The 27,430-nt window shown below is 35.5% G+C and overlaps 1 protein-coding gene across 2 annotated transcripts in view; it reads right to left on the bottom strand.

Annotated features, from left to right (window-relative positions):
- Window positions 1-27,430, bottom strand: part of CDH8 (cadherin 8) — a gene marked incomplete at both ends in the record, with an annotated part of 357,413 nt that overhangs the window by 66,250 nt on the left and 263,733 nt on the right. For both annotated transcript variants that reach the window (XM_081216876.1, XM_081216875.1), the window contains one exon: window positions 700-821. In XM_081216876.1, the coding sequence (XP_081073002.1) occupies window positions 700-821 (122 nt within the window). The remainder of the gene's footprint in view (window positions 1-699; window positions 822-27,430) is intronic.

Raw genomic sequence — 27,430 nt, 5'->3', positions numbered from 1 at the left:
GACATTCAGAATATAGCAGGTTTTGTTTTCATTCTTTCTTAACTCTCTCCCTCCTTCCTCCCTCCCCCCTTCCTTCCTTCCTCTCTCCCGGTCTCTCTCTCTCTGTGTCTGCATTGTCCTATCTAAGCTACATAAGACAGTTTAAAAGAAAAAAAGTTCCATCAATACACATCAATACACAATTATCAGATGCTTTACTTGCATGTCTAAAACATGTTGTTCACATTATGTCTATCTAAATATAGCTACACCTTTACAGATTTAAAAATTCACTTCCTGCCATTGGTCTTCCCAGGGTTCCAATGTTACGTGTTATTTCTACATTTGATATGAAACAAACATGCCTTCCCAAGGGCTTTTCCCTCACTTCCCCGTCATTTGAAGGTTAAAATTTGGGCCCCATCACTCTAAGACCTCCCCTGTGATCATCCATACCCGAGATATTTTAAGATATAGTTTATTGGCTCTGGGTTCATGGCACAGCAGGTCATTCCATTTCAGGAGCCAATTTGGTCATAAGTAGGAAGAGAATTAACATCTCTGAAAGAAGAATACTCCCTCTCTGTTCCCATTTGGATGTTTCTTGCCTATGACTTTGCAGATTGTAAATGATGCAAGTGCACACTATAATGCAGGTTAATCAAATATGAGACAGTTGTATACAAACATATTCAGCATTAACAACATGGAGATATTTACTTGGCCGGGTTTTCCATTTTCACATAAAAATGCCTCATATTCGGATGCGAATTCAGGGGCGTTGTCATTGACATCCAGCACTTTAATAGCAACAGGTACTCGGGATATCTGACTGTGGTTCCCTATGGGAAGGAAAAAATAACATCAGCATTGAGGATAATTGCATTTTAATGTGCAATTCAACTTTCTTCCTGAAAGCTTGTGTGTCCGTTTCAACTTCCTTTAATTAGGGTGTTTTCAACATGTTGATTATGGAATCTGACCATTCAGCAAGGAAAAGTAGCAAGTGCTTGGCTGCTTAAAAAAAAGTATAAATTATTATTCCAAACACCATTTGCTGGAGCTTAGCTTGATAAAGACCATTTCTGAATAAATTAAAAGAGGTTTCCTTGATGAAGAAAGCTTTATTTTATTGATAAAGCCCATTGTACAAAAGAAAAGAATGCTGTATGCGACAAAGATTTATCTCTTTCTTTATCTTGGGTAGACAGCCCATTTCTGCACTATTACTTGTTCGACTGACTATATATTAAAGATGAACATCAAAGACTGAAAAAAGGCTAGAACCAAATCAGTTGTTGAGAAGGTATCTTTAATACTGATAAAAGGGATAATCTTAAAGAAAGGGAATCATATCTTTTATGAATTTTATTTTTTATTCAAAATTGACCTTGGGATCTTTTTGAGTAAGATAAGCCCAAGTTATTTTAATATGTCATTTTCATAAAGATTTTCATCAGTGTAAACAGATAATAATCTTTTAATCTTTCCAGGTCAATTCCAGTAGCACAGACCTTAATCCTTAAGCCTTAAGTCCTTAAATTTAAAAAATTATACACACACACGTGCACACACACGCATACATGCACAAATATGCATGCACAGAAATTTGGCCCATTAATACATTGCTGACTTGGCCCACATGATGATTTTTTATTTCTAATAAATGCAGTACCATTGGACTCTGACTGTACCATGCAATAGTCTTTTGATCGCTTGTAAATTATACAGAATGCATTGAAAATGGCCAATTATTTATTTGTGTTTCTGTGGCACTGAATATTTATAAGCAAGCTGGGAGGGGAAAAATCTTTGGCTTTTGAATATGAAGAAACAGACTTGTATTTGATATATCAGACTCTTCTTTTTGACAATTGATTAAATTCAGACCTCTGAAACCTTCAAATACTCATTTTTTTCATTACATATAAAAGTGTTTTAAAGCACATGCCAAATAATCACAGCCATGTTACAATTTTATAGTTGGTTAACCCCACTGGCAATGCTACAAGATTGGAATTTAACTACCATGGCTATTCTCCAATATTCTAATTTGATTAACTATGGATGGATGAATATTATCCTTTGGAATTCCAACCACCTCAGTAATGGAACAAAATCTCAATTCCCAAAAATCACACCAGTGGCCTTAAATGTCTCACCTAATATGTCCTTTTTCTTTTACTGTCTTATGTCTAATGAATTAATTCATTCTCATTCAGAGAGGAGGCATGCAGCTCCCTAGTTTCAATGGAAGGGAAAGTTAAAAAAAGTGTAACACATGACTCTGAGGACAAGAAACTTACATTTTACCCTTTATCTACTTGAATCAGGTAGAAAATGAGTTATAAGGTATTTGAAATAAGGTCTCATTATGTCCTTAAAGATTTACATCTCTTTTCTAGTCTGATCATGAGCTGAATAGCAGCTACTGAAGAGTAAAAGGGAACCTAGTGTTTGCAGGAAACAAATGTTTGGAGCCCCATCTTTGCCTCCCACTACCAACATGATTCTGAACATGTTATTTAAGCTCATTTTATTCCTGAGGACACTGAAACTCAAGACCTTGACACCTTATTTACAGAACTATTATACACATTATATGAAAAGAATTAGAAGTGCCCAGATCATATTGGGCACATAGTCAAGTGTATCTTAGACTTTATCTTTTATAATTGCAAACATCAGCACCGTGCATATTCAGTGTGCACTATGTACAGTGCAAGATATTTCACAGAATCATCTCATTCAGTCCTTACTGAAGAGCTATGTAGTAGGTAATGTGATCCCCATGTTGTGGATTACTGATGTGGAGACTGACATTCACAGGGCTATATGCCTTTACCAACATGACTCACAAAGTAACTCCAAGACTCCAAAATGTAGTTTTGGCCTTCCAAACAAACATGAGTCATTTTCACAGTATTATATTGATGAAGTTTAAAACAAAGTATATTTGCTTGTTGTTTGTTTACTGGTAAGGTAACTAATCACTGCCATTTCCTCAAGAATGCTTATAGGTTTCTTATAAATTTTTATTTCAAGTTTGACCACTATTTGAGGTTTGAGTACAAATATAAAAAATCAAGCTGGATAAATCTAATGGGTTGTACCACGACTGATATTCTCAGAATTGCACTAATAATCTGCAAGCCTCTGTGAGAAACTGAACAATTTAAATTCCATATTTTTCCTCATACTTCGATTTTGCCCAAAGTCCCTTTAGTTGATTGATTTTATTTTGTGATTCTCTGTATTCCAACTCTAAGAACTATTGATTAGTTAGTTAGTTACATAACATTCATTTCTTCCGTGCCATGTCTTAGACCAACTCTTGTGTATATAAGTGATTAGAGGAGCCTTCTATTATGTTTCAGTCTCGTTAAGCATTCAATTCATAAACAGACAATGGTCAACATAGACTTGAACAGTGAATAATAGATGCATTGTCTTCGAAAACTGCAGGTACAAGAAAAAGCTGTCATACTCTTTAAACATGATTTTGTTCCTGGGGAAGGGAAGAAAATGCTGAGCTGACTGAGTTAGAGTCACTGAAAATGGTTGATTGGGCCAAGTTTACGAAACATGATATTCTTTGTCTTCCCTCTTTCTCATGCCTTGTATACACACACACACACACACACACACACACACACATACACACACATGCCACAGGCAAACATGCATATACAGATTTTACTCTATTTTGGCAAAAGGATAATTATGCCAAGGCACATGTTCTTAACTTCTCTCTTCTCTTAATCTCACAGTTTTAATAAACTGCAATTATCTCTTAGATCTAGATGGCCAGCAGGTGGTAAAACTCAAGCATAGAGGCTAGAGAATCTCCATGAGCTTCTTTCTGGGATAAGTTTCAACATTAAAGTAATATATGGGGGCTTCCCTGGTGGCACAGTGGTTGAGAGTCCGCCTGCCGATGCAGGGGGCGCGGGTTCGTGCCCCGGTCTGGGAGGATCCCACATGCCGCGGAGCGGCTGGGCCCGTGAGCCATGGCTGCTGAGCCTGCGCGTCCGGAGCCTGTGCTCCGCAAGGGGAGAGGCCACAACAGTGAGAGGCCCACCTACCGCAAAAAAAAAAAAAAAAAGTAATATATGCTTTTTCTTATTGTAAGATCTGGGACAGGGTGGTGGTTAACTATCCAGGGGCCCAGATCCCTAGAATAATACCATCTAATTTTTTTCTGTTGTTAGAAGTAATGTAGGTTTGGGAGCTATCACTTAATATTGTTAGAAGATCACGAGCATAGGGGCTATATCATATGATCACTGGCAAGTCACTGAAATATTTTTTGATGAGATTTACAATTTTAAAAGCTAGCATAAAGCTTACTGACAAGAGAAGTTATGGTTTGTTTTAATTTTGTTTTCTTAAGCATATGAATGTCCCAGACATTTACTTTGAGTATTTCTTGAAACTGCTAAATCAAGGAGAAAAACAATAAAATATAATAAAATAAACTGGTGCCATATATCCCCAAAATATCCCCAAAATGTGTTATCATTATCTATACTAGATGAACATGCACAATTGAAATTATTTCAACTTATAATTCTTGACACAAGTGTCATATTTAAATGCTGAAGATTCACTTTTATCTAAATTAATGAAGTGATGGGAGTTCAAAATTTAAAGATATTATAGAGCAATAAAAATTAATTAGATAAGCTTCTAAGGAAATTATTCATGTCCTTTGTGACTGGCCCCAAAATGTTTGCCTTTCATCTGATACACAAACATTAAATATAAAGATATGATAATTAGAAACTTGATTAGCATTCATTAAAGATTAATTTTCTAAACACAGGAGATGTGACAAAGTGGTCTGGAAGGAAAAGCCCATTTCAATTGGCCACAAAAGTTGACTGTTTTCACATAATGATGGGAAAAAAGGCTGAAATGGCACCTAGTATAAACAACTCCTTGACTTCCACCATTTGAATCGTAGTGACTTCCTGTCACCTCTCTGTCACATAGCCTCATGAATTGCCCATTAATTTTGCCCTTTTATAATCAAAGTTAATGGAATACTGCCAAGTCTACGTTACTTGGGAATTTGCTTCTAACTAGTTTCCACAAGCTGCTGTTTTTGCAGGCATCGATTGAAATAAACAGCCTCTCCTTTTCAGGCTGTAAGAGAGAAAATTGATTTGACAAATTTAGATATACTGGTGGGTTCAATAAATAATTCTTGACCCTTCTTTGAGTGGAAGGGTGGAAGGCATGAGCAGTAAATTACAGTCAACGGGGGAAATGCAAAATAGTGAATTTATAATTGAATAGGGATGAGAGGAATGCTGGAAGTTTATAAAACCGGAAGATTCTAACTGAATATATGATTGATCGAAAAGATAGCAACTTAGGAAATTTAAAATGTAACTGATGGGACTTTCAAAGAAGGTTTTGGAAAATAATTTCAGTCGTGAATTTAGGCTCTCTGGTGACTAAAGATAAAACTTTTTGATGTACATTTTGCCCATAAAGGGTGTGGTAATTTCTAAATCATTAGTTATGGTTTATTAATTCATAGATTATTAGACAGCATAGAAACAAGGTGGAATATAATTAACCAGTGGACACCAGCAGGGTAGAAAATCTGTTGGGACTTTTAAAAAATTTTTATTGGACAAATATATATATATCACTTATATGTGGAATCTAATAAAAAATGGTACAAATGAACTTGTTTACAAAATAGAAATAGACTCACAGATGTAGAAACCAATCTTATGGTTACTGGGGGGGAAGGGATAAATTGGGAGATTGGGATTGACATATACAGACTACTATATAAAATAGATAACTAATAAGGACCTATACTTTACAGCACAGGGAACTCTACTCAATATTCTCTACAAAAATATTCTGGAATATTTTTGATAGTTTTTCTCTTTATAGTATTATTTTTATGTGTTACCCTTTCACTAACATGGCAACTGTATTGATGCACCAGTTAAAACACAATCTATTATCTCCCTCAAATACATACCAAGAAATTTCAACATCAAGGGAGCAGTTGACCACCATAATTTTAATAATTTTTCATTATATGATTGTGAAAATTCCAGCAAGCCAGGCTGTAAAGAGAAGTCATTCTGTTTTACTCCTTAAAATCTCAGTCATATTTAGATTAGTTTAGAATTAAATGAGAACTTTAATCATGGCTCTGGTATCAAATGAACAAAGCTTGTAAGGCATAGTTTTTTTATTAACCAAATAGTATCTCTCTCAAGAAAGGTAGAGAAATGCTTTCCCTCACTGTGCAAGTTGTGGACTTAGACGTATTTGAAAATGCCTTAAACTCTCTGGAGAAAATGACTCTTAAATGGCGACTTTAGTTTAAGTCTTCACTGACCCCTGTCTGTTTTCCCTACTGACTACAAAAATGCATGCTGTCTGGCTCCAGCATTTTCAAATGCTCTCTAAATGGGGAGAAATAGGTCTCTTATTTATTACATTCATCTTAAGTGAACCTGGACGTAGTGGAATCCTTGGCAAGACCTCACTTCACCTTTTCCTACTCTCTACAATGAACCCTCAGTATCCTTTTTCCAGCTCACAAGAGTTGAAGTCCTAAAGAATAAGGTAGGCACATTTATGGTTGTTAAATTCTATGGGAAAAAATTTTAGAGCCATTGAAGTAAGAACTGATGTTATGAACTTCTTAGATACTATTTATTAAATATAAAGCTTTAAAACAGTCATGTTCTAAACAAAGGCAACATTAATGGCAGTTTATAAATGAAAAATTAGTACTAATGGGAATGGAGCTATTACATTTTCCATTTTTTTATTAATATGTTATATAATATTACCTACTTTAAAATTTATTTATTTATTTATTTATTTCTGGCTGCATTGCTTCGTTGCTGTGTGTGGGCTTTCTCTAGTTGTGGTGAGCAGGGACTTCTCTTCGTTGTGGTGAGCAGGGGCTTCTCTTCGTTGCAGTGCGCGGGCTTCTCATTGCAGTGGCTTCTCTTGCTGCGGAGCACGGGCTCTAGGCACACAGGCTTCAGTAGTTGTGGCATGCAGGCTCAGTGTTGTGGCTCGTGGGCTCTAGAGCGCAGGCTCAGTAGTTGCGGCGCACAGGCTTAGTTGCTTCGCGGCATGTGGGATCCTCCCAGACCAGGGCTTGAACCTGTGTCCCCTGCATTGGCAGGCGGATTCTTAACCACTGCACCACCAGGGAAGTCCAATATTACCTACTTTTAATTCTTTTTTAAAAAAATTTAAGCACTTACTAGTTTTATTTTATTTTAATATACTAAACATTTTAACTTAAAATTTATAAATACGCATTATTTGTCAAACTTTTTCCCAAGACCTTTTCTTTGACAATAAATCTGCTTCTAGAGTTCTGAGTTAAATTTACATAAACCAGTAATTCATGGCTTTTGATTTCCAAGTATTTTTTAAATTAAGGTAATACTGGCTTAGAACATCATATAAGTTTCATGTGTACAACATTACAGTTCGACTTCTGTAGACACTACTGTGCTTACTCAGATACTTTTAATTCTTTATTTATGCTTACCAATTTGTTTCCTTTTGTTGTCTACATTCTTTTTTGTTTTGTTTTGTGTGTATGTGTGTATGCATACATGGTTTTTATGTGTTCGTTTTGTTTTATGTACACCTCTCTTTTCTACTGTGTACTACTCTTGCTGAATTTGTGACTGGAAAATACTGACTCCCTCCTTTCGCAGCCTTAAGTGCATGTTTAAATCCTTTTTATACATCTCATCTTTCTCCATACTGTAAGAGGTGAGGAAACAAAATGCCGTAATGAGTTTATTATTCCTTATGCTCCCTTTGGTAATCTAAGTCTTTGCAAAATCTCTAATTCTACTCTGCCAACAAAAATTGCATTATGCTTCTATTACTAAATCTTCAGTGTTTTTTTCCCTAATTATTTCAAATAGGATTGATTCAAAATTATTGGAACTGAATTTCTTGGTATTACTCTTACAATGCAATTCAGTTTAAATCCCTTATATATTAGAATCTTAATAAAGGAGACTCACACTTTCAGAGGAATATAGATTTATCTAATATTCAGCTTAAATGCTAATTCAACACCAGCTTAGAATAACATTTGTGCCCCTAATACATGCATACACGTACACGCACACACCAACACAGACACACTTTATTAGGGAAGAAAACTAATATTGTAAACTACCCAGCATGTATTGTGTGATCTGTTATGTACTATTTCTTTGAGGTTTTTTGGGTTACTGTGAAGGCATTATTTTCTTAAATGGGAATATGATTTCAGGCTATGTAAGACTGAAATTTATATGAGTTACATATCAGAGTAGGGAGTAAAGAACATCCAGTGCGCCTAGAAATCATGTGGACTCTAGTCACCTTGCCCATGTTTACTGAAAGCCAAGAAGTGATAAAGCTGAAATATTAATCCAGGGCAGTTTTATCAACAAGTGAAAAAAAGAAAAACCCAACCCACAGAAACAAACAAAACTGATTATTCCCCACAGGCTCACTTTAGCATAGCATTCGTAAAACATAACCTTAAAATATATATATATATATATATATATATATATATATATATATATTTTTTTTTTTTTTTTTTTTTTTTTTTTTTTTTTTGCAGTACGTGGGCCTCTCACTGTTGTGGCCTCTCCCGTTGCGGAGCACAGGCTCCGGACGCGCAGGCTCAGCGGCCATGGCTCACGGGCCCAGCCGCTCCGTGGCATGTGGGATCTTCCCAGACCGGGGCACAAACCCGTGTCTCCTGCATCAGCAGGCGGACTCTCAACCACTGCGCCACCAGGGAAGCCCTTAAAATATATTTTTAAGATGGATCACTTCCCAAACAATACAATATCCTAATAAACTAATAACCTCAAAAGAAAGGTTTGATGATTCCATTAACATGGAATTTTTATTAGTGAATTTATTTTTAGAAATATAATTTTCATATTTTAAATTATTTGGGTAACTCCTTACATTTTTTTGTGTGAGATCAACTTTTGTAGTAGAAGTAAGCCATGAAAACAATAAAGTGCATACACCTTATGGTTTTATTCCAGTGTATTTTTATAAAATGAACATACCCATGTAACTATCACTCAGGTCAAGATATAACCAGCATCCCCAAAGCTTCCCATGTACCCCATCTCAGTCATTATGCCCTTCAAGGTAACCTCTACTCTGTTTCTTAACACTATATTAGTTTGCCTTCTTCAGAACGTTATAAAAACTGAAATAATATAAAGTACACACTTCTGTATCTGACTTCTTTAGCTCAATATAGTATTTGTAAATTCATTAATGTGGTTGTAGGCAGCTGTAGTTCATTCTTTTCCACTGTTTGGGAAAGAATTTCATTGTATACATATACCACCATTTATTTATTCTCTTACTGGTGGATATTTGGGTTGTTTCAGTTTCATGCTATTCTGAAAAGTGCTGCTATAAATATTTTGTGTATTTCTGTTGGTGTACAAATACGTGAATTCTGTTATGTTCCATACTTAGGAATAGAATGAAAGATTTTAGAATTGGCTCCTTTCAATTTTAGCATATGCTTCCAAGTATGTTTTCTAATGTGGATGTGCCAGTTTACACTCTGACCAGCAATGTATAAGAGTTCAAGTTGCTGCATGTCTTCAAGAACACTTGGAAAAGCCAGTTATTTATTATTTGTTTCTCATTTTAGTCATTGCAGAGGTGTACAGTTATGTTTCAGTTCGATTTTATTTTAATATCTTGATGATTTGATGCTAAGGACATATTATGCTTACTGGCCACTTGGATATCTTCTTTTGTGAAGAACCTGTTCCGAGTTTTTGCCATGTTTTAATTGGTTGTCTATGTTTTTCTAATTGATATGCATATTATATATTAAGGACACGTGTCCTTTGCTAGACGTGAGTGTCACAATACCTTTCCCTACTCTGTGGCTTAATTTTTCACTCTTAATAGTAACTTTTGATGAACACAGATTCTTAACTTAATAAAGCTGAATTCATCAGTTTTTGCTCTTATTAACGTTAACACTTGTTGCAACTGATTCGTTAATTATTTGCATAATCCAGAATTTGAAAATTCTGTTACTTTTAGAGGTATATTATTTTTTGCACATTTACATCTCTGATCTCCCTGAAGATTACTAAAATTGACATTCTGAGTTAGAGAGGCCAGGTTCAGTTTCATCCACTAATGGATATCCAATTCACTGTCAACTTTATTGTAAGTCCACCTATGCTATCTTTGTCATTGAGTTGAGTATTTTTGTACAGGCTTGTTCCCGGAATTTTCTGTTTTGTATATTTTTCTGTCTTTATGCTCATACAATCCTCTTTTAATAACTCTTTATGATAGATCTTCATATATTGTTATCATGAATATGGTAAGATCAACCATTTTTCTTTTAAAATATTTTCTTCATTATTTTTCCCTTTAAATTTCTTTACACATTTTAGTATTATTTGTCAAATTGTGGGCGCACACACACACACACACATATACACACACACATAGCTGTTGGAAGTTTGATTGATATTGCAAAGATTCTACAGATAAATTTAAAGCGGATTGACATCTTTTACATTTGAATCTCCAAATCATGAACTATGTATATACTTCATTTATTTACGTCTTCTTTAATTTCTCTCAGTAATGTTCTGTAGTTTTCTGTTTAGAAGTTTTGTATGTCATTCATTAGATTTTGTTACTATTTAATTGAAGTCTTTTTACTATTATAAGTAGTATATTTATTTTCTGAGTATTGTTAGAAAATAAAAATATGATTATTTTGTAACTCTAACAAGCATGCAAACTTTCTTCATTATTGATAATAGTTTAACTTAGATTTTTTTTCCTTTTTATGTACTCAATCATGTTGTCTATGAGTAGTGACAACTTTATTTCTTCTTTGCGATATTTATACTTTAATTTCTTACCTGTATCTTACTGTACTGGTTAAAACCTTCAGTGTAATAGAATAAAAGTAGCAATAATACACAACCTATCTCATTTCCAATCTCAGGGAGAAACCTTTCAGTATTTTACCATTAGGTCTGATATTTGCTATTTTTTTTGTAACTATCCTTTAACAAATTAAGTTCTCTTATGTTTCTAGTGTGCAAAGAGCTTTTTCAAGAACAAGAGATGAAGATATAACATTTTCTGCATCTGCTGAGAATGATCATACGTTTTTTCTCTTTCCTTTCCTCAGGATTTTAATTTACATTAATAGATTTTCAGATGTTATGATCTGTCCTTGTATTCCCTGGGTGTAATATTATATTTTTATATTAGCAGTTTTGATTTGCTAATATATTACTTAGGATTTTGTTTATGAGAAGCAGGCTGTTAATTCTCCTTTCTTGTAATATTCTTGTTAGGTTTTAACATTAAGATTATTCTGGCTTTGTGACATAAGGTGGAAACTGCTCCCTCTTTTACTTCTCTCTGATAAAGTATGTGTCATGTTCATTTGGGCATGACAATTTATGTGTTAAAGAGTTAGTAATTGTGAATTCAATTTATTCAATAGAGAAAATGATAGACATATTTTTCTCTTTTTCTTATCTATGCCAGTTTGCACTGACTGCATTTTTCAACTTATTAGTCTATCTCATATACATTTTAATCCTTATTCCATAAATATGTTAATAATGTCCAGCTATTGTTTTTTAACATCTATAGAATCTGTAATGAAGTCCCCTTTGTAATATTTTTTTCCATGCCCCCTGCAGTGAAAGCATGGAGTCCTAACCACTGGACCGCTGGGAATTCCCTGTCATTTCTAATACTGGCAACTTGTACCTTTTCTATTTTTTCTTGCAAGATTTTATCAACTTTATCTTCGCACATAAAGAGCTTTTGGCTTTGTTGAATTTCAGGACTGTATATTTGTGTTCAATTTCACTATATTCTACCCTATATTTATTTTCACCTCACTGCTAGTTTTTAATTTTCTGTTCACTTTTAGCCTTTTTGAAGTGGATGCTCAGATAAATGATTTTTAGCATTTCTTCTTTTCTAATATAGCCATTTAAGGCTAATTTCTCTTTAGGCACTGTGTTAGCTGTATTCCACAGGTTTTGTCATGTCATTATTTTGTTATCATTCATTCTTTAAATGTGTTAATTCCCTTTGTGATTTTATTGTTTTCCATGGATCATTTAGAGACATATGACTTAATTTCCAATACTTGGGGATCATTTCAGGGCCTTTGGTGATTTATTTCTAGCTTAATTCCACTGTGTTAAGAAAGCATACTCCGCTTTGAGTGTTGAGACTTGATTTATGGCCCAATTTTGGCCATGTTGGGTAAATGTTTCAAGTGTGTTTGACAATAATAGTATTTTTGTAACTTTTGAGTGCAGTGTTTTATACATTACAATTAGGCAAGTTGACTAATCATGCTATTCAAACACTTTCTATCCTTACTAATTTTTTGTCTACTTATTTGATTAGTAGAGTTGTAGGTGAAAATTTTCATCTACAAGTGTTGACTTGTCTATTTCTCCATTTGCTTCTGTCAATTTTTTGCTTTATGTACTTGGCAAACATCTTATTAGGTACATACAAATTTAGAATTTTTATATCTTCCTGCTGAATTTAATCATTTATCATTATGAAAAATTTCTATTTTGGGTAATATTTCTTTCTTCTTAGTCTATAGCTGAACCATTTTGGTTTTAATTTGCATAGATCTTCTTTCAATCATTTCAGTCTTTAAGTGTTCTTATATTTGAGGTTTATTTCTGATAAAAAACACAATTTGAAGATTGATTGCTTTTTTCCTAGTCTGACAAAGAATGAATGTCTTTTAATTGAAGTATGTAGTTTATTTAAAATTAGTGTGATTGTTTATTTATCTGGGTTTTAATTTCTTCTTGTACTTTAAAATTTTCTTCATCAGTTCTTTCTCATTTTTCCTCTTTTCTATTTTTTTGGGGATTCATAAGTTTCAATTCTTTTATTTCCCCCAACTAATAGGCTAATGGGGGAAATGAAAGAATTAGAACTTATGAATCCAAAAAAAGATAGAAAAGCGGGATTAGCCTATTAGTTACATAGTCTTCTATTAGTATTATTTTAGTGGTAACCTTAAATACCATATTTGTATATATGTCACTGACTTATTAGAATATGCCTTAGAGTAATGCTTCAAACATATCATGTACAATGAAAGGATATGTATAATGCATTAATTGTTTATGCCATTTTGTTACCGTTTTCCTGTATCTAGGTTTTAATTTTGGAAATCAGATATGAAAATGTGTTATCTTCCTTCAGATAGAGTTTGATTTTTCTCCTCACAGGAAGGTCTATATAGATGGATCATCTCGATAATCTTAAGGCTGGATTTCAGAATTTATGAGGGCTGATTTAATTTCTGATTTTCCCTTATTTCTAAAGCCCACCCTTTCTATTAAATTGCAAAAAAAAAAAAAAGGTTTTTTTTCGCTTTTTGCTGCTTAGCACATGCTCTCTCATAGCCTTGAAATCCTCTTACTCCTGCACATGTTAAGATTTGGTAAATGCACCATGGGAAAAATACAACCATGATGCTTTGATGTCTTCTTTTCAATTACCTCCTCACTGTAGACTTGGCCTCTCCATTTCTGGATACTTCTGTAGCCCTGAACTGCAGCTTTTGTCTCACAGTCCCATGAGACACTCATAAACTCCAGGTCACTGATTTCTGCTTGGTTTCTATGCCCTCTGAGTTGAATCACTTAAAGTCCTGAAGGAAATAAGCAGTGCTAAATTTAGGAGTCACTTCAGTTTGTTTCCTTTCTTCCTGGTATCTTGGCTTCTTAAGTACTGGCTGCCTTCAAATACCATTTTTTTCTCTAATTTTGTAGTTATTCTCACTGGGGGAATTAGTTGGATATAAGCTACCATCATAGACGTAAGAAAAATACATAATTACCCCTATCCCATTGTGGTATAATATGTTCACTGTTTTCCCAAGAAATTTAAACTGTAAATCACCCTACACTTATGGAACAATGGACAAAATATTACTATAAAATGACCCTAATCCTCCATGAGTTATTGCCCAGCAGAATTCACGTATGGTAATTAAGATTGTGTTATCCTTAGTTAATGCTCTGACTACAAAGCCAGACCAATCTCTTGAGATTCCTTTCCTCAGTCTATGCTTTGGCCACAATAAATTATGCATTTATTGTGACAGTGGACCAAGATGTATATACCATAATGAGTGACAAAAACAAAACAAATACATAACTCAAAATAAATGATTAGCAGAGGTGGTAGAAATGACTGCAGTGCAAGCCACCACCTCAATGTCAAGTACATGATAATAAAATGGATGATGCTGATTTATTCCCAGATGTTAATATTAAAAGGGTTGAATATATGTGAATGTAGACGTAGATATACAGTTATATCCATACGTCACTACTTCCTCCAGCTGCATTTGTATCCACAAAATCATCTGTGTATCAGTACATATTAGAAAGGCACAGAATATTATGTATTCTTTTAATAAAATTTAAAAAGATATATTGGGTGAAATATGTAAATCTATAAGTAATAGGTAGCACTAGGTGTTTTTATAATTGTATTTAGAGAGGCAACGCACAGCACCTATATATAATGGTATTGTGCAGCTCAGAATGTCTGTAAACCAATCTCTCTCTCTCTCTCTTTTTCTCTCTCTTGTTATAGATAAAAGTTAGGTGCTAGCTGCAAAAAACCTTTTAAACTACCTACTCTGTTAAAGGAAGGTTAATAAACTCTTCATGGACTCAGTAAATCTATCTTGCAAATTTGCAACATAGAGCAACAGAGATGCTGACAAGGACACCAAGTGTCAAGCTTACTTCAAAACATTATGAGAGAGAACATTGGCCAATAGCTGAGTATTCAATATTGTTAGAAAAATAATTGCAAATAATGGTGAAAAAGAAAAAGCTGCTGGAGGTTTTTGTTTGTTTGTTTTTAACTGAATTTATGGAGAATGGCGAAAAGCCCTGTATGCTACCCAAAATATTTTAATTTCTAAAACATCAGGTCAAAGACAGAAATGAAAAGTGATTTTTTCTTAACACACGAGAAAAAAAAAAAAGGATGCAAGAGAAAAGCACTGCCGGCAAAATGCTAAGTTCTATTGTTAGCACCTGCATTTTTCCTGTTGCAAATAATCCACTTGTTTGTGGTGGTCTATTCCGGACATGGCCTAGCATGATTGGGGCGGATCTTTGAATAAAGTTATTTGTGTAAAAAGTAACCTAACTGATGCCCACATATGGGCACATTCCTCTAGAACATTAATCATTTTCAAACTGATAGTGAAATCCTACTTGGAAACCCAAACCCTACTCCATAATAATAATCTATGCCAGCCACATCAGAATGCCATTATCATCATTATCAGCAGCAGCATCTTCAGAAACTATTTGCTATTTATTGAACACGTACTCTCAGGCACCATGCTTTCTTTTTTTTTTTTGAATTTTTTTTGCGGTATGCGGGCCTCTCACTTTTGTGGCCTCTCCCGTTGTGGAGCACAGGCTCCGGACGCGCAGGCTCAGCGGCCATGGCTCACGGACCCAGCCGCTCCGTGGCATGTGGGATCCTCCCAGACGGGGGCACGAACCCGTGTCCCCTGCATCGGCAGGCGGACTCTCAACCACTGCGCCACCAGGGAAGCCCCATGCTTTCATTTTTATCCAACCCTATGGCTAAAGTAATATGATTATTTCCTCTTATAAACATTTAACAAATAATAATTGTAATTTTAAACTTCCATTCAATCAACAGATATTGACCTTATACTTACTGGGTGCCAGATACTCTTCTAGGACAAGAGATACCAAACAGAAAAGACAAACAAAAACATATTCTATTATATTCACACATAAATGGGGGTAGGGGTGGAGACTCTCAGGTATAGATGAAATGTATGAACAAAAATAAAACCAGGTAAAATAAAAGAGGCTAATGTTGGAACTCAACTTTTCGCTCAGTGCTTACAAACGATAATTACAGGGCTGCAGTATCAAGTTATAGGTGTGCTAACCTCCTTTCTCAATTTTCTTATCTCAAAAATCGATTCTCTCCTTTCTCTAATTAAAAAAAATCTAATACTTTGACCCTGTGCATTCATCCCCAATATGGAAATGAAATGAGACTGACACCTTTTTCTTGATGATTCCTGGAAAACTGTATCTACTCTCAGCAGAGGCCTGTTGGCCACCAGTGATGATCAGAGTAATAGCTTCCAAAGGTCCAAGGTCAAATATGTCCTTGGCTACTTCTGCCAGTTGATGCTATGAGGAGGGTACAGTCTATGGGGGCGGGGGCATTTCAGGGGGAATGTAATTTTCTTTTGAATTCATTTTTATGGAGGGAACAAATGATTTTATTGAATTTTGGCTATTCGAGCCATAACCTACAATACTGAGAGAGGGTAGTAAATTCAGTTCATTTGAAACATCTAAAATAAAAACTTAGGCAGTTTTTTCTCAAATTCTTGTGGATTTCAGAACATTCGGTAAAATTTGACTCAATGGGTCTGATTTGAGCCCAGAAACTTTTATTAGGAAAAAAAATCTTAAATGGACTTCAGAGCTTTAATCAGGTTCAATATGGTAAGAATTGTAGTGAGAAAATCCCTTCTTCATTTAAAAATCTTCCTCTGTCTACACCATGAATCTTATTATGAGGGTTCAGAAGACAGCATTAATGCTTGTGGTACTTTTATATATTCTCTGAAGCTTTGATTCTAGAAAGAATCTGTCCTAGCATCCCCTCTGGCAGTAGAAATTTAGACTTTAAGCCAACTTGTAAGCAGGTATTATGGTTTGGCAAACCCTGGTTATCATTACTAGAATGTAAATTCCATCTGGATAAGACTTTTTTGTTCACTGTTGTATTCAGGATATAGAACAGTAACTGGTACATAAGAGGTCACCCTAAAGTCAAGATAATATCTGAGAGTTATTGAGAGGAGTGAATGAAATCATACATGAAAACACTAAGCAAACTACAGAATTTTAAGAGTTAGGCCTTGTTTTTGTCCCATGTTGTATTTTGCTCCAAATTTTCTAGTTACCTCCTTACTGACTCAACTTCCTCTTGTCACCTCTGTGCCTGATTCTACAAGCACATTTTTCTCCTTAGCCACTATTCCAGGGAACTGAAACCATGTCATATAAACAATTTTTTCAAGACACTTTGTATTTTACTAGGCTAAAGGGGAAGAGAATAAGACTTGTTTATTCCTTGAGGCACATTTTGGCTCACTGTAAGATTAAAGTGCTTTCCAACACAGCTGCTCAAGAGAAAAACTCATCAGTCTCCCAAGGTAGTGAGTTTCTGACCACTGCCAGTATGCAGTCATAGAACAAGGCTGTGGTAAAGGCAAGTGGAGTACCAGATGGTGGATGTGGGGTAGGTTTTAATATCTGCTCTAATCATTAAATTAAAACAAGCATTACTTTTTATTCTGACTCATGTTTAACTACCAAATTTATTTAGTAAAAGTTTATCCAGAGTTGACTCAGTGAAACTAAATAGGAATTGTTGTAATAATTTTCCACCTCATCTGGTTCCTATGTTGAAATTACAGGTCATGCTTTCACAGCACTACAAATTACTGTTTTTCCTGTAAAGCAAGTTGACTTGGATTCATTTATACATAATTTCAGGATTTCCCCCCCCACACTAATTTCTTAATATTTGGTGATGATATTGCTCCCAGAATTCTCTACTGAAAAAATAAATAAATAAATAAATACTCTGCTAATGAGTTCCACTGTGTAGTTTCTCATCCCAACATCCATATTTACTTCTAATTAAGTGCATGAGAGCAATTCAGAATTTTATCATTTCAAATATTGCCTATCCAGGTGATTTTTCATAACTATGTGAGAATAAAAAGATTCTATAACTTTTCATTTCTTGCACATAAACCTTCATTATAATTTTGTCTCAGGAAAGTGTTGGAATTTGTTCAAAAACTATCTCACATCCTTGAAGTCAAACAATTAAAAGACACAGATACGATACAGGGTTTGAAATTAATGTATGCCTCATTCCAAAGCACATCCAAATCTCTTGCAGTTATATAATATTTGCCTTAAATATCAGCTTGATACAGACACCACAGAAATGGAGTTACAAAGTCAGACACTAGCAGAGATGATTTTCCTCTAGAAGTGTATCTGGGGTGAAATAATTTGCCACAAATACCGTCTACCTTCTCTCCATTAAAAACAAACAAACAAACAAAAAACCAAAATAGTCTGAGAGATAAAAAAACACTGGCTTAAAGGAAACATGATACTTGTATCTTGGAGACAAAAGACTGTCCAATCACATTTTGACCATCTCAATATACTAAAAGGTTCAAATGGACACAATTAACATAGTGAATAAGAAGAGTGAAAAGTTGGTTTATAGAGTAGTTGCATATAAAGAGTGTGGTAACTAAAACTCTGGACTAGGGTGCAGGGTCAGCCTAGAATTAATAACATGTTGTTTAATTGTTGGCATATAGCAGGAAACATATTTCCTCTCTCTACGCTTCATACTACACTTTATGAAAACAAAAAGGTAATTACATTGCATTGAGTTGTGGTGAACTTTCCAGTTCAAATATTTGAAGATGTCTGTAGAAACTAAGCATGTTGTTATACTACCAGTTAATTATCCAATGGAATTAGGTATTAGCCAATGCTCTTTAAGCCAAGATAAATGTTAACAGTCTAGTACTAGTTTACATATTCTCCCTTCATTCATTTATTCAATCAATGATTCATTCATTCAGTAAATATTTATTGAAGACTTACTATTATCAGATACTCTGTAACTGTTGAGGAGATATCAATTTAAAGCATAAAGGCATTCTACCCATGGAGAAGAATTCATAAACAGTATACATGATAATAACTAAATTATATGGTATGTAAGAAAGGATTAAATGCTAATAAAAACAAATAAAGCAGGATAAGGAAGATCTGGTACTGATGGTGGTAAGGGTTTAGCTTATTTGAGCAAAGACTTAAAGATGGAGTTAATCATGCCTACAGCAAGAGGATGCATATTCCAGGCAGAGGAAACGGTTGTTGCAAAGATTCTGAAGGGAGAGCATGGCTAACGTCTGGAAGTATTCAATCACGGATTTCTGGATGGTTAGCAAGCAAAATTATTTTCTTGGGTTTAGTGATAGACTTGCACATAACAGTGACAAACTGCAAAAACAATTAAGCAACATCTTTTTCTTGATTACTGAGAATGAGATAATGTAAGACAAAACTACTCTAGGTTTTAACAAGGAATTAGGCTTGGGTTATTAACTTTAAAGTATACAACCAACTGCTGTGTTCTTGGAGGATATTTTATTTCGTTAGGAAACCTCTCTTCTGATATATTCCCACCTCAGAATATTTGCAAGAATTCTGTGCCCTTTTCTTTCCCCATACCTTGATAGGTTAGATTTTTTTTTTCTGTTTCTAAAGTATAGTGTATTATAAGCATGTGCTTAAAAACCTTGTAACTGTATCCCAAAAGTAACCATTAAGATTATTTGCTCATTGAACTAATATTTGCCAATCACTTACAATGTGATACTTTGTATGCCATGAGCTATGAGGATTATAGAAAAGTGTAAAATGTAGTCTCTGCCCTTGATGACATTAGTCTGGGAGGGAATAGAAGGCACATACACAAATAACTATAATTATAAATTAGATCATCACTGCCTTCTCTGAACTCCCATGTAGTTGGGACAAAATATGTACCTTCTGAAAGAAGGAAACATTTTATCCAAACCTTGAAGGAACAGTAGTGACAGGAAATGTAGAGAAATGACAGGATATTCAAGGAAAGAAAAAATAATATAACTAGAAACGGTCCAGAGTTAGGACACTGCATGCATGCTGCATCTGAGGTACAAGTGATGAGCAATAAGGGATGACAAAATAGTATAGATACCAGACATCTATGTAGTATTAGGGTGATACAGCTTTTGTATTATTTTATCCTGAAACAGTTTCCTCAAGTTTAAAATCATAGCCACATATTGTTATTGATAACTGGTATTTCTGATAGCAGTATTCTAAAGAAGTAATTCCTCACTTAAACTGTTTTATTTTAAAGAGACCTAAATACTACTTGTAAGAAACAAACTCAGGACTCCTAACATTTCTGGATTTCAGTGTAGGGTCTCAAACTGAGTTCTGTTCAAATATAAAATCCTTCCTCTTTCCTTGAAAAAGATATATTATTAATATTCTTTATAGAAAAATTTTAAAAGCTTTGGTGGATACGAGGAACAATCCCAAGGTCACATAGCTGGCTACCCTGCAAAAGGCCAGTCTTAAAACAAGGACCTTTTTTTTAATCCAAAGATAAAGCACAACAACAAATACACCTAACAGGGTTTATGAAGTAATAAGGAAACTACACAGATGTTCTCAGCTTTTAGTATGCTCTAAAGTTTTAGGACTTAAAACTCTATAAGTATTTAAGAAGTACTTAATAACATTTAACATTTATTATTAATTTTAATAGTATTATTTAATATTTTAAAAGTAGTTTGAGACTATGTTAACTGAAACAAGTTAGTGTGGTAATTTTAAAACATGGCCCCAAAATTGTTTGACATGCCTCTCGTTGCAAGGTGGGGGAATATGTTCCACTCTGTTGAATGTATATTCTCTTACTAATCAATAGTATATGAAAAAAGTGAATTATGTCAATTTCTAGACTCAAGTTTACAAAGTTACCACCTTCCACTTCCCATCTTTGTTGGGATACTCACTGTTGGAACACAGATACCAAGCAATGAAGAAGCCCAAGCGACCTCTTAGAAAGGCAGCTAACAGCCAACACCAATGTGCCAGTCATGTGAGTGAGTCATATTGGAATTGGATGGTCAGCCACATTCAGGCTATCACAGCTGGTACCACATTCTGCAGAGATAAGCTGACCCTGACGGGCACTGCTCACATTTCAGATTTGTGAGTAAATACATATTTGTTGTTTTATGCCACTAAGTTCTGGAATAGTTTGTTACATAACAGTAGATAATCAGAACAGATTTTAGTGTCTGGACGTAATGTGCTACTGTAATGAAAACGTAAAACATATGGCATTAGTTTGGGGACCAGGTGGCAGACAGGAGCTAGATAAATTAGGAAGACTCTTGTGAAAGCCTAAAGGGCCCCAGGGAGAGTGTCGAAAGACTAAAGGGTGTGAAGAGGCAGTTGACAGGGTCTTATAGTAAAGAAAATAGGGGAAGTATTATTGGAAGTTGGAGGAAAGGAGAACCTTGTATGTAGTGGCTAGATTTTTGACCATGTCAGTTGCAGGTCATGCAGAAGAAAAGGTAATGTACCTAATGAATTTGATGATTAAGAGATTCCAGGCAGAGGCAGAATTTTTAAAATACCACATCACTTCTTCTCATTGACTAAACAAAATGTGGATGGAGAGACATTGGCTAAAGAAGGAATTTTTTCCATCAAGACTGGTTGGGTTTGAAAATAAAACTTTTTCATTTGCAGCTTCTCCAGAGAAAAACAATTCTCAAGTAAAGAAATATCTCAGTCCACTGATCAAATGCAGATTGGGACAATATGATCCTTTGTTGTTACTATTTCAGAAAGATCTGAGGTTCCTCATGGGAACTTTCAGAGAGATAAAAGTCTCTGTGAAGATTTTAAGGACAGGATAATCTCCCAGATCCTCTCTGTTAAAAATCTTAAGAGTATTGACCATAGCAGTTTCACTAGATTCCCAAGATCAAGAAGGGCTCATTGTGAAGAGATATGGGAGTGTAGCTCTTTTTTAATGGAGTGTATTATAAATTGATTTGTTAGAAACTTACAAAGTCTTTAAAGGAAATGTATTGGTTTTGACTAAAAGAGTGATTATAAAAGGACAACAGTAGAGATTCTTGTGGTGAGTGATGAAAGTCTCATAATGTCTTGACTGTGGTGGTATATACATGAACTGACACATGATAGAATTGCATACAGCTAATCTCTCTCTCTCTCTCTCTCACACACACACACACAGAGAGAGAGAGAGACAGAGAGAGAGAGACAGAGAGAGACAGAGAGAGAGAGAGAGAGAGAGAGAGAGAGAGGACAAGTAAAACGAGATATCTGAATAAGTTTGGGTAAATTGTATGATGTTGGTATCCTAGTTGTGACACTGTACTATAGTTTTGCAAGATGTTACCAGTAGAAGAAGCTGTATAAAGGGTGCACAGGAATTCTCCATATATATATATATATATATATTTACAACTGCATACAAATACATGATTATATTAAATAAATAAATAAATACTTCCTGATGATCATCATCTACCTAAGACTGAAAAACCAAATATGGTTTTCAAAACTATTAACAGAAGTTTTCAAATAAGGGAGGAACTCGCCTAGGTCAGTGCTTTTCAATTTATGGTACACACTGCAGTATGACTATCACTCGGAAACTTGTTAAATATGCAAATTCTCAGGCTCCAACTCAGACCCAATGAAGCACAAGCAATCTGTGCTTCAATCATCACCTCCAGGTGATGAACTCTGAGAAACACTAGCCTAGAGTTTTGTTTTGTGATAACTATTAAACATATACTAAAATAGAGCCTTGCTACTCATATTTAATCCACTGACCAGTAACATCAGCATCATCTGCAAGTTTATTAGAAATGCAGAATCTATACTCCAGACTTAGAGAATCCAAATCTGCCTTTTTACAAGATCTCCAGTTAACTCAAAGGGACAGAAAAGCTTAAGAAGTGGTGCCTTAGTGTATTTTCTGAACAACTACTATGTGCATCCCATGAAAATGCAGCTTTGTTTCTAGTGATAGTGAGAACATTTGGGCACCCACTTCCTGCTGGGGCAGGAATATTAAACAAGATGCTGAAGATCACACATCTTAGGAGGAGCCTACCTAGGACCTGAGCTTGCACAGTACATAAAGGGACAACAGAAATGATCCTTCTGGTCTGGATCCCTCCAGAGCCTATGTTCATAAGCACGATGCTAAATTGTCCAGTCTTTCTTCATCTGTTAGTCTAGCTCCTGTGGGCCAGTTCTGGTTTCCGTCCATTTACAACAGGGGGTGTCTGAACTGCTGACACACATTCCAGAGTCATAATAGATATTATTATTCACTCAGGCAGTTTTGACCATATTACTTTCTAGACACTAAGCTCATAACAGGAACCTCAGATACACCACCCAGGATGTTCTGGTTTCAGGATTGCAGAGTACTGCATGCTCTCGTCCTCCTCCTCCCCAAGGCCCCCCATTGATCCTTCCATGTGCATCACAAGGCACAGATTGCAAGTCGTCAGAGTGCACATTAGCTGTAAAATAATACTACTGGGAGGTAGAGCTGAAAGGGAAACCTCTGGTTGTCTCTGACTGGATTTTCTGCCTATTTATCTTCTAAACTTCAATTCTGTGGAAGTTCCTGGCAGAACCAAGTGTTATCTGAACGCACAACTGACAGCATAAAAAATCAGTTATCATTTTTATGTCTAGGGTTTAACTTCAAGAAAATAGCAATATTCAGACTGAGTAGATGGTTTAGGGACTTCAGGGGGAGGTGTAGTTTTTTTTAATCCTTTTTGCCAAATAAGTAGGGAGGCATAGCTCGAAAATGCTTCAAAGCTGTTAGAGAATAGATTAGGATTCTGTATATTTTGTAGAATCTTCAGAAGTGAAATAATAAATAAACAAAGTTAGATCTGTAACAGCAAAGCACACGGCTAATGGAGCAAGGTAGACCCTCATTAATAATAGCAACTAGTATCACTGAGCATCATACTCTAGTTTCTGCTAGACCCTGGAAATTCAAAGATGAATAATTTAGTGTGAACAATATACTATAACAATCAAATGAATGAATACATTGAATATAACTAATTGTCAATTTCAGTGTACCAGGCATGATGCTAGGTGCTAACTAGGTGCCTTCTCTACTTTAGATCATTCAACATTCCTATGATGTTGATATTATCATTCACATTTTACAAAGAAGGAAGCTGAAGCTCAGAAACATGGGGGGACTTTCCCATAGTCACACAACGCATATGTGGCCTAGACAGAATTCAAACAAAATGCTATCTTCCCAAAATGCCTTTCTTTGATGACAGAAGTAGGAAAGGGCATTGAAAAGAGGTCAAGAGCAGTCAGTTGAGAAAGGAATGGGTTTTAGATTCAAATCAAAGAGCACTACCCAACTTCAACGCTTTTCCTGTCTTTCTCCACAGATGGTTCCAAATGTGCTCAGTTTATCTTTGGAAAGTAAGACTAATTACTACCATCTACATGAATCGTTAACCATTCACATCCAATTACTGACACAGCATAATAACCATTATACGTGTCCATAAACTGTCTGATTAATGTTGCTGTACATTTCGTCTTGTCTCCACACTGAACGAAGTATACCAAAGATTCTCTGTCTTCATAGTCTGTTGTGTCATGAGCTTTGGGGAGGAAAGGTAGAGAAAACTGACACAGTGAAGGTAATAGATGGCATGACATAGACCAAGAGATTGACTAATTTAAATTAGTTCTCAGTTCTCCAATGCTTATTTTATACAAAAAGTGTAAAGGGTTTTTAAAATTATGTGTAACATAGGCAAAATTATTTAAAGTCAATACATTTTTAAGGAATTTCACACATTCTGATTCCTTCCACTGCCAATCACCTTAGTTCCTCCAATATTTGGGTCATAATCTTCAAGATAGCCCTCCCAAAAATAACTTTTGCTCAATCCACAGTTATCAAGTCATCCACAATTCTTTTAGTCAGATTTCTTTGATATCCAATGGAATATGGACACACTTCAAAAATTCCCCACCTGTAATCTTTAGGATCTAGTTTCCTCAAGCAATTTACTTTAGGGCCATGTTCAAGGTCAGAGGAGATGGATCTGCCTGGTTCTGAATTTAAGACACCCTCTAAACATTCATTAAGTTCAAATCATATTAATTCCTAAGCTATCACACCCTAGAATAGTACAGATCTTTGGGATATGCCAATACCTACAATTAAAAAGTTTGATTGTTAGGTTTTTCATAGTTTATTTAGCAGCTCTGTCTTGTAGTTCTTTCCCACAGATTTAACACATAGTTCTGTGAGTAAAGGAAACCACATAGTTATCCTGTGAGGCGTTTCCAACGATGTAGGTCTATAGGAAAAGCCTCATTGGGATAGACCTCAACTCCAATGCTTATTGTAATGTGTAGAAACAATTCCCTTTCCTCTTCCCCTCAGAATATAAATATAGATACAGATCTACGCACACACACACACACACACACTAATAACTCAACGTACAAGTTTAAGAAATAATTTCCAAGTAAATTAACTAGCTAGCATTTGTCACGTTTTCAAAGCAATACCACAACTACACATATGAGGTGGTTTGGTCAAGGTTCTTATTGCTATCCAAGGAAAATGATTTTCTATCTCATTTTATCTTGTTTTCTACACTTGAAAAATGGGTCTAATAATACTTGCCCTTTACATACTTCAGAGGAATGCTGCAAAGATTAATGAAATACACGTAAAGAGATAAATTAAGAGATCATCATCCTATTGGATTCTTCAAATAAAATTTCCAGTAGAACTATGACCCTACCAACCTTGGTGAGTAAGGCAGATATAAGAATGCAGGAATAATGTGATTTTTAAAGAGCTTTTTGTTGTTTGAATCAAGTGCTTAAATCAAATGCCTAAATCTCAAACAGATTTGAGAAACTAAACAATTTTTCAGGAAAAAAAGAAAAAAAGAATGAAAACATCTGAGAATTAAGAAACCAAGAAAGGGGATGATCTTCAAATGCTGCAAGCTGACACTTCAGTTGGCACCCAACCTTCAGATGGGATTACTATCACTAGACCCATGATTCCAAAGACTTAATAAATGGACAATTAGGGTTTATTTCTCCTGGAATTTATCAAAATTAGTTGAGATACTCGTCTAGCCTTTCCCCCACCTCTGTTACTCGGCTGAATGTGGATAAATTCCAGTTGATTTAATTTTTCATTTCTGCTGCCAGATGTTTTGACATCACATATTATAGGCATCTAATTGTTTAAAAATGCTCTCGCATTAATGCAGGAGAGTTCTACTGTTTTCTGCCTTCTAGGCTTTAACTATGATAAGAAAGGAAGTAAATTGTTTTCAAATATGAAACAAGGTCTGAAATTCACATCTGGCTTGACCCAGTACTTCAGCAATAGAACGATATAAACTTTTTATTTATTTATTTTAATTAATTAATTGATGTTATTTATTTATTTTTGGCTGCGTTTGTCTTCATTGCTGCGCACAGGCTTTCTCTAGTTGCAGCGAGCAGGGGCTACTTTTGGTTTTGGTGCACGGGCTTTTCGTTGAGTTGGCTTCTCTTGTTGCAGAGCACGGGCTCTAGGCGTGTGGGCTCAGTAGTTGTGGCACAAGGGCTTAGTTGCTCCACGGCATGTGGGATCTTCCCGGACCAGGGCTCGAACCTGTGTACCCTGCATTGGCAGGCAGATTCTTAACCACTGTGCCACCAGGGAAGCCCTAAACTTTTTAGCTGCATAAATTAGCTGCATTCCTTTGAGAAACCCAAGGCTGATTCCATGGGAGGAGAGAAAGGATGACGTCAGAGAGAGAGGAGAGAGAGACTCTACATCCAGAATAAATTTAGTTATTTGCAAGGAGTCCATGTGCTATTAACTTGAATATAGTCTACTGATGTAGAAAGACAGACTTGGTAGACATTTTACTTTTAGAAAGTGCTCATTCAGTGATCTTGAGGAAATTACCTCCATATATCTCAATATTATAAAATGAAGATAATATAATCTATTTACTTAACAGTCTCTTATCTCAATATTTATTGTACTAAGAAAAGTTAATAGTCTTTTGTCCACGCAAGTTACTTATGGTATGAAGAGGAGCTTCAGGCCAACATTATCCTGGCACCTTAAAAACAAGATCAAACTTCTGAGCCTCAAGCATACACAACTCCAGGGATGCATTTATGTGCTTTGGAGAAGACAATCTGCAGAGAGGTGAGAGGATGAGCACTATATAAGGAGCAGGGCAGCAGCCATCTTGCTTCCTTGAAGACAGTGGAAACACGACCATTCTCAATTCGATCTCTTCTGATGTGCTAACACTTTTCAGGGTGTTTACCAAGATGATTTCTGCCTGATTGAGAAGTGTGTGTGACACTCTTTACACAGTTCCTAGGTAAAATAACTACTCCAGGGGCTTCCCTGGTGGCGCAGTGGTTGAGAGTCCGCCTGCCGATGCAGGGGACGCGGGTTTGTGCCCCAGTCTGGGAAGATCCCACGTGCCGCAGAGCGGCTGGGCCTGTGAGCCATGGCCGCTGAGCCTGCGCATCCGGAGCCTGTGCTCCACAACGGGAGAGGCCACAACGGTGAG

The sequence above is a fragment of the Mesoplodon bidens genome (assembly GCF_964165515.1).
Source record: "Mesoplodon bidens genome assembly, chromosome: 18".
In the NCBI taxonomy this organism is placed as follows: Eukaryota; Metazoa; Chordata; class Mammalia; order Artiodactyla; family Ziphiidae; genus Mesoplodon; species Mesoplodon bidens.
The sequence above is the reverse complement of the archived record's forward strand: the minus strand, read 5'-3'. Positions and strand labels throughout refer to the sequence as shown.